The 9,554-nt window shown below is 41.6% G+C and overlaps 2 protein-coding genes across 2 annotated transcripts; both read right to left on the reverse strand.

Moving 5' to 3' along the window:
• Window positions 1-208: 208 nt before the first annotated feature.
• On the reverse strand, window positions 209-2,601 carry LOC307016218 (G2/M phase-specific E3 ubiquitin-protein ligase-like; the record flags this gene model as incomplete). Its single annotated transcript, XM_079645261.1, has 10 exons — window positions 2,574-2,601; window positions 2,059-2,337; window positions 1,954-1,978; window positions 1,811-1,864; window positions 1,631-1,704; window positions 1,446-1,517; window positions 983-1,188; window positions 703-799; window positions 451-613; window positions 209-289 (listed from the first exon to the last, which is right to left on the reverse strand). The coding sequence occupies exons 2-10, from the start codon at window positions 2,109-2,111 to the stop codon at window positions 209-211; spliced, it is 825 nt and encodes a 274-aa protein (XP_079501387.1). The 5' UTR covers window positions 2,112-2,337; window positions 2,574-2,601.
• A 1,021-nt stretch (window positions 2,602-3,622) lies between these two features.
• Window positions 3,623-5,892, reverse strand: LOC307016219 (uncharacterized protein; the record flags this gene model as incomplete). Its single annotated transcript, XM_079645262.1, has 6 exons — window positions 5,495-5,892; window positions 4,853-4,928; window positions 4,614-4,630; window positions 4,309-4,504; window positions 3,933-4,134; window positions 3,623-3,734 (listed from the first exon to the last, which is right to left on the reverse strand). The coding sequence occupies exons 1-6, from the start codon at window positions 5,570-5,572 to the stop codon at window positions 3,623-3,625; spliced, it is 681 nt and encodes a 226-aa protein (XP_079501388.1). The 5' UTR covers window positions 5,573-5,892.
• Between the last annotated feature and the right edge of the window lie 3,662 nt (window positions 5,893-9,554).

Genomic DNA, 9,554 nt, shown 5'->3' on the forward strand with positions numbered 1-9,554 from the left:
AAAATAAGAAGCAGCATTTTACGGCGCGCTATGCATGGGGCCGCCTTGAGGGGGTTTCCAGACATGTCGTTTCAGTAAATTAAAGGGTGTTTCATGTTGTCGTTGCTGTGGGACTTCTTAATACCTTGGAAAATGCCGTTTAATACTTTTTAATACTTTTTAATACTTTTTAAAAGCCTTAATTTTCACTAAATTGATTTATCAACTTTTAATACTTTTTAAGACCCCGCGGACACCCTGTTATCCGATCCAGAAGGTCGTACATAGCTTCAGGTTCAGCTATCTCAACCTTTGCAATTAGAAAAACAGTATCACACAGTAAGTCATGGGAGCCTTAGCTTATTTTAAGAATTAGAAAATATTCACACTACAAAGAGGTGTGTGTGTCAACCATACTAAAACAAACGTCATGTTATATGAAGGAGTATCTGAGGAGAAGACAAATATTACCTCTTCCATAAGCTGGCTGAGCTCTGGATCAGTCACATCTTCCTTGGAAATGGAATCTCTATCAATCTCCCCAGTGGATATGTATCCAAAGCACCACTCTCTGAAAAAGTTAGGTGGAGGACCACCTTGTACTATACTGAATGCCATAATCTCTCCAGCTGTCCTGCATTAACAAAGTTTAATCAATGCATAGACATTATTAATAAATGAAATAAACATCGAAAAGACATTGCAGAACACAATTCTACATACTTGAAATGCTCTTTGTGGTAGTCAGTAATTGAGTACTTGGGGGTTTTCCCTGTACTCCCTCCCTGAAAAAACTTCCTTTCAACACCTGCCATCATTTCTATAATTGAAAGGAAAAGTGGATCAATACATTGATAATCTCAATTAGACCACTGTATATGTTAAAGAACAGCACGCGTCATGCAAAGCCCTTAACCTGTGCAAGCACATAAATTGCATGCAACCAGAGAACCGCCACACACTGAGGAATATTTTCATTTATTATAAGGAGGTAAACATATACCTGTTAAGAATTCTTTCCTGAGACCCCCATGGTCAATTCCAGACTCTCCAATGAAAGATACTCGGAGGTTTTTTTTGGGAGAAGACCTCTTCTGACGTCTCCACTGCCCTAAACCCCTTTCAAACATGTCCTCCCTAGTGACACTAACATTAAAGAGTGTCGTTGTGTCCACTCGTCCACTAAGTCTTTCGATGGCTTCAGCAAGACTTGAAGGAAACAATTAGAAGTTGATTAGACAACATGATCCAAAACGTTTTCCCTTAAGAGACCCCTTTTGTATCATTGAGTAAACTGACGACCCCTGACTGATGTAAAGTGGCGTCTTTTAAATGATATTCAAGGCATAATAATAACAATGCAGGGCAACTGATGAACAGTACAATTAACACAAATAGTGAACACAATAACTGCAGGACGTTTTTGTTTAAAATAAGCAATTACAGGTACATTTTAAGCATATTACCTTTTCTCTCGCCCTGTCAGTTCTTCACTGGCATGTTCTTCCAAATCGATAATTTGTGTCGACTGCAATGTACTGATGAGGGAAAAAACATTTCAATGGGGCATGCCTTAATCATGGTTTACAATATCTAACACTGCAAGAAAAAAATATATATAAAGAATGTGCATAATAGGAGAAAAAAAAACCTTTCTCTACAAGTGCTGGCATGTATTTCAACCAAATATTCAGGAAATAACTCTGAGCACAATGGACAGGCCACCTTTAAAAATACAGAAAAGCAGAGCAAATATTCAAGTGAATTACTGAGACGCAGAAACCTTCATCATCTGCAATAATGTAATTGATAAATAATGCCCTGATTTTACCTTAATATCGATTTTAGAGCAGGAGGTCCTACACGGGAGCACACTTGGAGAAACCTATAATAAAATGTAGAAAGACTGCCAATTAATGACACATACAATGAAAATTGTTTAGAAACAAACACCTACAATATTAGTGAGCTTACATTTCTTACAATCTGGGTCCAGATCCTGAAAATCGTAACCAGTTAAAAAAGCTGTTGATTCAGGATGATAATGATCCTGCATAGTTATTTGTGGAATAACATTACCGGTTCCAGATCCAAGCAGTCAGAACAGCTGCTTGGTTCACACTCTTGTGCATGTAAAGCCAACAGCTGGACAGGCATGCTTAGATGACACGTGGCACATCTGGCTTTTGGCATATTTTCGAACTCCTTCGATGAGTAGGGCAAGGGGGAGGTGTCCAAAGTGTCCTGGATGGGCATTATATAGACAGCCTTTTCCACCTAAAGCTTTGGCAAGTTAGGCCCCCGTGTAACCCTCTGCCTCAGGTGCCAAAACACTTAATTTCCGCTGACCTGATCCTCCTATGTGGGAATACAAACAAGTTGATGTTATTTAATGCACAGAATGTTCTAGGGGAGGCAGTTGATTTTAACAAGATTGCTAAAAACAAGAGGGTAGCTAAATATGCTAACCATCAAGGGCATTAATGAGCTATTATAAGAGCAGCTATTGTAGGAGAAGATAGAGGGTATAAATAGGATTTAACTGCAGAAATACTAGACCACAGTTGAATTTAATAAGGGAGATTGTATCTTACCAGCAGCTTTATGTAGCATCCAGGCCCCAGTGTGAGAAAAAGTTTTTAGAGAGTACTTGTCCATGGACAAGTGAGTTTGGCAATTTACTTGTCCGAATACATTTTTCACTTGTCCAGAATGGAAAATATGGCAACACACATGCTGCAACCTGCCTGTGAGACAGAGTCCAACCACACATGTCCAACACTATAGGCCTAATAATAATAATACATTATTTTCATAGCCTATAGGCGTACGCTTTTCTACAACTTAAAGAAGCTTGCACGCTTACACATGTCCTGCAATACACATGGTGCAGCTGCCCAGCTGCTCACTGTTTGTAAAAGTAAATAAATAGTATGTTCATTTCAATAATGTACTTTCTATACCCTGCTTCATAAACAATACTGACATCCCTGTGCTCCTCCGAGTCTGGGGGTCCGGGGATGTGAGGAAAACGCGAGGACACAGACAGGGAGGCTGTTTCACTTCATAAAGGAAATGGCGGTCAATATTAACAACACAGGAGCTAAAACGCTTAATAATCTTCATTACGTGTTAAAGAAAGAACATAAGAAAGTTTGACAAAGATGAGGCTGTTAAACGGGCAGCGGATCCGCTGTGTGTAGAAAGAGAGAGAGAGAGAGAGAGAGAGAGAGACGCTGAGCTGCAGCGATCAGCTGATCCGGAGCATAGAGAGAGAGAGAGAGCTGCGGTCCGCGGGGTTCGGCCTCGCGTCCTGTCCTCACAACTCTTATTAATCCCGGGACCTGACAATTGTTATTTGTTCCTACTCGGAACCGAGTTTTGCTTCCCAACCCTGCCACTGTGCTACACGTCCCGCCACGCCATGCCCCTGTCTCAGTACAGAAAGCGGCGAGATGCATTTCCTTAGGAATTGACAAGCAGAACCGAAACTAACATTTCTAAACGAACAATGTCGGACACGGACAATTTGCGAATGAGTTCTGCCTTTTGTAAACTTAATTTGTCAATAATTTGTCAATAAATGAGGGCGAAAAACGTCACTTGTCCACCGGACAAGTCAATTACAAGATCTACTTGTCCGTTATTGTAAATAACACGTCCCGGACGGTGGGACGTGTGCTTTTTCGCACACTGGGCCCCTTCCAATGGTACCCTTTTGGAATATGATTCCATAAGTATATAGGATATCTATGCTGGAAGAGCAAAACAAGTGTGCAGTTAGAACTATAACCCTCCACACATGTCACCACTGTTGAAGCTGATTTGTGACCAGTAGTACTTCAGTGGATTGGGAAACTACAGTAATACATAAAAAATGTCCCCAAATTGGGATCAATAAAGTGCTTCTTATATTATCTTGACTCCTTCCCTTATTATTTGTTCTATCTTACCTGGGAGTGGTCAGCATTTTCGGGGATATTGAGAGTCCTCCTGCCAAGTCCAGCCTGGAGAAGGACCATTTCATCCGATGACTTTGGTGTTCTTTCTGTGCTCTTATTGAGCAGAAAGAACTGGATTGGGGTTGACCTAACAGCCCTTCTTTTGGGAGATGGGGTATAACTTTTACCCGATTTGAATAGGCCGGGGAAAGCCCTGAGGAGTTGAAAACAATGTGTAAGAGAGGCATTTAAGAAGCAATATATTCATTCTAAACAATCCGAAGAGCGTTAATTTCTATGAAAAAATACCCTGAATTATAGTCAATTGCCGAGTTATTACAATGGCAATTCAGTTCAGAACTATCTTTATTTCCTAACGGATCCAAACCTGGCCATATTTTGGTCCACTGTATTTCCTGCTGTAGAAGGAAAGCCAGGGGTCCTTTGTTGCTTCTGACCCTGGACTGCCTGACGCTGCCTTGTCCCAGCCTGCTGCCTGTTGCCAAGAGCAGACTGCTGCTGTCCCTGTATAGTAGGCTGTCTGTTGCCCACCTCCACCTGCTCTCCCTGAACCTGTACTTCATCTGTGAACACAATTTAAAGATGTCTATGATTCCCTAGAATCTAAATAAACTGAGTACTAAATACGTAAAGTAGTTAGAATATATAAAGGCTTAATTAATTAAACATTACCCAGATAGTCACAAGCCCTGAAAAATAAATAGAAGAAGAACAAGAAGAAGATGAACCTTTAATTATCCCCCATGGGGAAATTCAGTTTTTCACTCTGGTTTTAATATAGGTTGGGAAAACTGTCACTGAAACACCTCGGCGTGCTTCCGCCGGCCAAGACTGCAGCTGTAATGTTTTGTAAACGACTGACCATTAGATGAATCTGTGAAGACAAGTGATTTCCCCCTAGTTTCACTTACGATTTTGAGAAGTTGGTTCAGCCAAGGCACTTCTCAGCAACTCAACGACACGCCTGGCAGCATGTTGTAACTCTATCTGTTAAAATAGATAGCATTTTTCATTTAATCATTTATTTCAATAGGGACAATGCACATAAATGAACACTTTAGACGAATAACGCTTCAAGTGTAAATGGATCATGTCTTCCTATACTGTCTATACTGTCCTGCTGTTTTTAAATTATTGTCTTGTTGTTGCGCACTGGCACTTTGACTTTGAGTCGATGTAATTTCGCTGTACTTGTTACAATGACAAATAAAGTATCTATCTATCTATCTATCTATCTATCTATCTATCTATCTATCTATCTATCTATCTATCTATCTATCTATCTAAAACAGACACAAAGAAGAAATAGTCAAATTGATTGTCACAATCACAGTGCAAAGACATGTCGTCTTGTTTATCCAGATCTGCTAACAGTTAACTTTAGCTAACTTTTATTATTGCGGGCAGACAGCTGTGTCACTTTCTTCTTATACCGTGGCTTGTAAATAATGCAATGTAAATATCTTAAATGCCCGTCAAGCAGATAAAATTATAGTTATGTTAAACCATTTATTTATATATGCATAGCTAAAAGTACCAGTTTTTGTACGTACCTCCTTGTCGTCAGCCATTCTTCTTCTGCGGGGCTTTCCCGCTCCGATATCCCCCTTCATTTGAAAACGGCCAATCATAAAAGAGGAGGGGTGTAACCAATTAGATTTGGCGTTACTGGGACACGGTACGCTCACTTCCTAACATTTCTCAACGCGCGAGAGCAGGCCAGAGTTTCACGAGCAGAAGAACAGGAATTGCTCGCGAGAGCGCAGGAGACCAAGGAGAGCTCATGTAGATGATGCACATGCTCAAGGCATGTTTCTCCCCTGCAGGCTTCAATATTGCTCTCGCGCGAGTGCCGTTTTAGTGCTCGCGAAAATAATATATGTCCGCGGCTGCTTGAATTGTGCTGGCGTGGATCTCATATGCCCTCGCGATTTATGACAGAGATTTGCCGCCATAGAGATGCAGCGTGTCTGTGAGGCCCCGCACGCAGATGAGAGAGAGAGACATCTCTTTTAAAATATATTGAAAGTTAGAAACGGAGATGGTTAGATAAAATGTGCAAGATAACGTTTATAGCATTTATTTATTGTCGAAATGATGTCATTTATAACGGGATAAAATCAAAGTGAATGGCCTGTTGCTGCTGAATGCATGGGGCAAGTGACTGGAAAAAGTTTTAAAAGTTGCATATTCTTATTACTGTTTCAGATAATAATAATAATAAATAATAATGATAATTCATTCTATTTAGGGGCGCCTTTCAAAGCACCCAAGGACACCTTACAATTCATAACATATTCTAAGGAAAGGTTTTAAGACAGTACAAAGAATGCAGTCCGGGTGATGTTTTTTATGTGGGGTGCAGATGAGAGAGCTGTCCAGAATGACACCAATATGTTGTGTTTGTGCTCTTGATAAGCCATTAAAACAGTAAAATACGTGTCTCCTGTTCCCCAAAACATACCCATCTGTTATGGGGAAAGAAAGTATTCCAAAAGTATTCTAAAAGTAATCTGCCACCGGTACCGGCAGGGATTGTTGTTAGCTTCTGATGCGCAAAAAAAATAAGCTATTTTTTACAGGCTCACCCTAAAGTACATTTCTGCCTACGCTACTGCGTGGCGCTGTAACTTCCTCCACAAAAGCAGCGAAGAAGCATGGTTGTCATGGTTGCCATTCTGTTTATTCTCCGCGGTGGGGGCCGAGGGAACCGGGCAGAGTTTTTCGCCAGTCAACGTGTATTAAAGTTTAAACCTTCCTCTCTTTTTCCTCCCTCTCTTCGGACAGCGTCAGTGTCTGTCTCATGCAGCAAATGATCCAGTAATGAGTGACCCGGCCCACAGTAAAAATAAACATATTTATAACTAGTTTAGGTAGTTTGAGAGGTAATTAAAATAGCTAAGGGTGATGATCTGACTTGAAGTGTGTGTTTTGCTCCGTTCACCGCTGCATCACAGCGGGAGGAGCTGCAGGTGAGTAGAGCTGCGTGTCTCCGTCCTGTCAGATTAGACTTCACTCGCGTTTATGTCCATAACGAGAGAAATATAAATAATTGGAATTCAGTGTGCAGTTTACTTTGACGCGGGGGTGAGCAGCAGAGGTGGGGAGAGGCGGGGCTATTGCATCATCATCAGTGTTAAAAAGTAACTAGTAATAGTTATAGTTACTGCTCTCAAAAAATGTTACTTTTTAAAAAAAAGTTACTTTATTAGTTACTAAATTATAAAAGTAACTAGTAACAAGTTACTTTACTTAAAAAAATAATAACAATACAAATACAACTGTTTGTGTAGTTCTGTTGGACAGTAAGAGAAAAGACAACTCCCCATCATTGTAGCAATTATCATTATGAAATGTAGTGGAACAATAAAACACAAAAGATATGTTTAGACATTTTGACAGGCATCTTTATTGTAGCCTCAACAATCAAGTTCTAAGTGCACTAGACCAACAACTCGCAACTCGACCGTTGCGATGGGCAGCATGTCCTCAACAACATACCTGGCAATCAATCTGTTTAGTTAACTCTGGGTGACATGTGGCGATTTAAAAAAATCGTTTTTTGGCTGTTAAGATGGTGTTGCTCCATCTGGGTCACTGCCGGTGGTTGAGACGGTGGGGTCTTTGACGACTAGTTTTATAGCCTCATGTACATTGCTTAGGTGCTTCAGGAGATTAGCATTTCTGTTATTCGATGTGGACAATGCTTTCTGTCCTGCACACAGTTTACATTTGACCGTAATATTTGTTGCGTCCTTTATCCCCACAAATTGAAAATAGTGGTTATATCTCCAAGTTGTAAATGCGCTGCTGCTCTCGCTGACACTTGCATCTGCCAGTGTGTGTGTGTGTGTGTGTGTGTGTGTGTGTGTGTGTGTGTGCTGGTGGTGGTGGGCGTTGCCGTGTATGTGTGTGTGTTAGCAAGTGTTTGTGTGTCTGTGTATTTTCCCCATAAGGCAAGACCCGCCCAACTCTGTCTCTGATTGGCTTACCCTGAAATGTAACTCCGCGTTAACCAATCATCACTCCTCTCTGGTTACTTTCACTTTTCCATGGTGCTGTGAGAGGACATTGCTGTATTCGCCTGTAAGTTACATCCGCAGGGAGATTCGGTTCAGTTCCATCACATAATGTAACGTAGTAACGCACCAATTTAAATCACAGTAACTATAACGGCGTACTTAATGGGAATAGGTAAATAGTAACGTTATTAGTTACCGCAAAGAGTAGTTGCGTTACAGTAACGCAACTACTTAGTCCCAACACTGGTCATCATTATCAGAAAATGATCGTATAGGGCGCACACACGGAGCCGTTGGACCCCCCAGAGTGTTGCGTATGTCGTTCTATCCACCTTGGGACCCGTTATCGTTTCTGCAGTTGTTTACTGTCATATTCGGTCGTCCTCGTGTGGCCAAACGGTCTATATGACACTAAACAGTGACGCAAACGACCGTTTTCGTCCTCGTGGGGCCGGGGCCTTAAATACAGTTTCTGGGGGAGAAGTGGCCGCAGATCAGAGCTGATGGGGCCTCAATCGAGACTGGCTCACTCCTGAGTTGTTATTGTCTTTTCAGTGGCCCAATGGTTTTACAATTACATTAAACCCTAAGTTATAAAGTTATGAGTTTAACCCTTAATACAGTTAAACCTACTCAATAAAGCTCTTAGTATTCTACAAATGTTTAAATCAAAGTTAACCCTAGAAGTCAGTTATTTCAGTTTTAAGGTTTCAGTCAAATTACTTGTCCCAAGTTTCTGAGGGCCACAGCAGGTGAACACAATCAGACAACTAGACACACCAGGGAAACTAACGACAGGAGGAAAAACACAGGGAAAAGGACCAGACAATAACCCAGGAGGTGACGTGTTCTGCATCGTTTCTACACGGACCACTATTGCGGTAAGCATGTTGTAACTTCCGGTTGTTGTTGTCATCTCCGGGTATCCCGTGTGCCTGTTCTGTTGCTGATAGCTTATTATCTTAACTTAATCGATCGTTTTAAAACTCTTGATCACGGCAACTGCCTGACGTTGTAATCACACGTTACTACAGCTTAAGCACTCACAAACTCTCCTTCTCTTAGCGACTGTAACTCCACAGTTGCCTACACTCTTTTCGGGTTTGCTAACGGTAGCTACTTTAGCTTGATAGCTAGCCATGGCTCTTTCCCCACCCTCGGGTGCTATTTCCTGCTCTAATTGTCTCATGTTTGGTTACTCCCCTACCTCCTTTACTGGTACCGATACATGTGTTAAATGTAGTATAGTTGTTAGGTTGGAGGCGGGAATCATAGCCATAGAAGCCCGGCTCCGCATCTTAGAAAATAACTCAGCTACAGTAAAGCCCATGTTGCAAAAGGTAGCTCCTCTTAGCCGTCCCCCGGCAACTCCCGAGCAGCAGGGAGAATGGGTGACTGTTCAGAAGGGGCATAACGCGAAACCTGCAGGTCCCCACCAACCCGTTCACGTATCTAACAGATATTCCCCACTCAGCGAGACACCCGCTGAGAAGCCAACTCTGGTTATTGGTAGCTCTATTATGAGACACGTGAATTTAGAGACCGAAGCGTCCACAGTCACATGCATTCCGGGGGCCAGAGCGGGCGACGT

Source organism: Notothenia rossii (genome assembly GCF_949606895.1).
Source record: "Notothenia rossii genome assembly, chromosome: 8".
Classification (NCBI taxonomy): domain Eukaryota; kingdom Metazoa; phylum Chordata; class Actinopteri; order Perciformes; family Nototheniidae; genus Notothenia; species Notothenia rossii.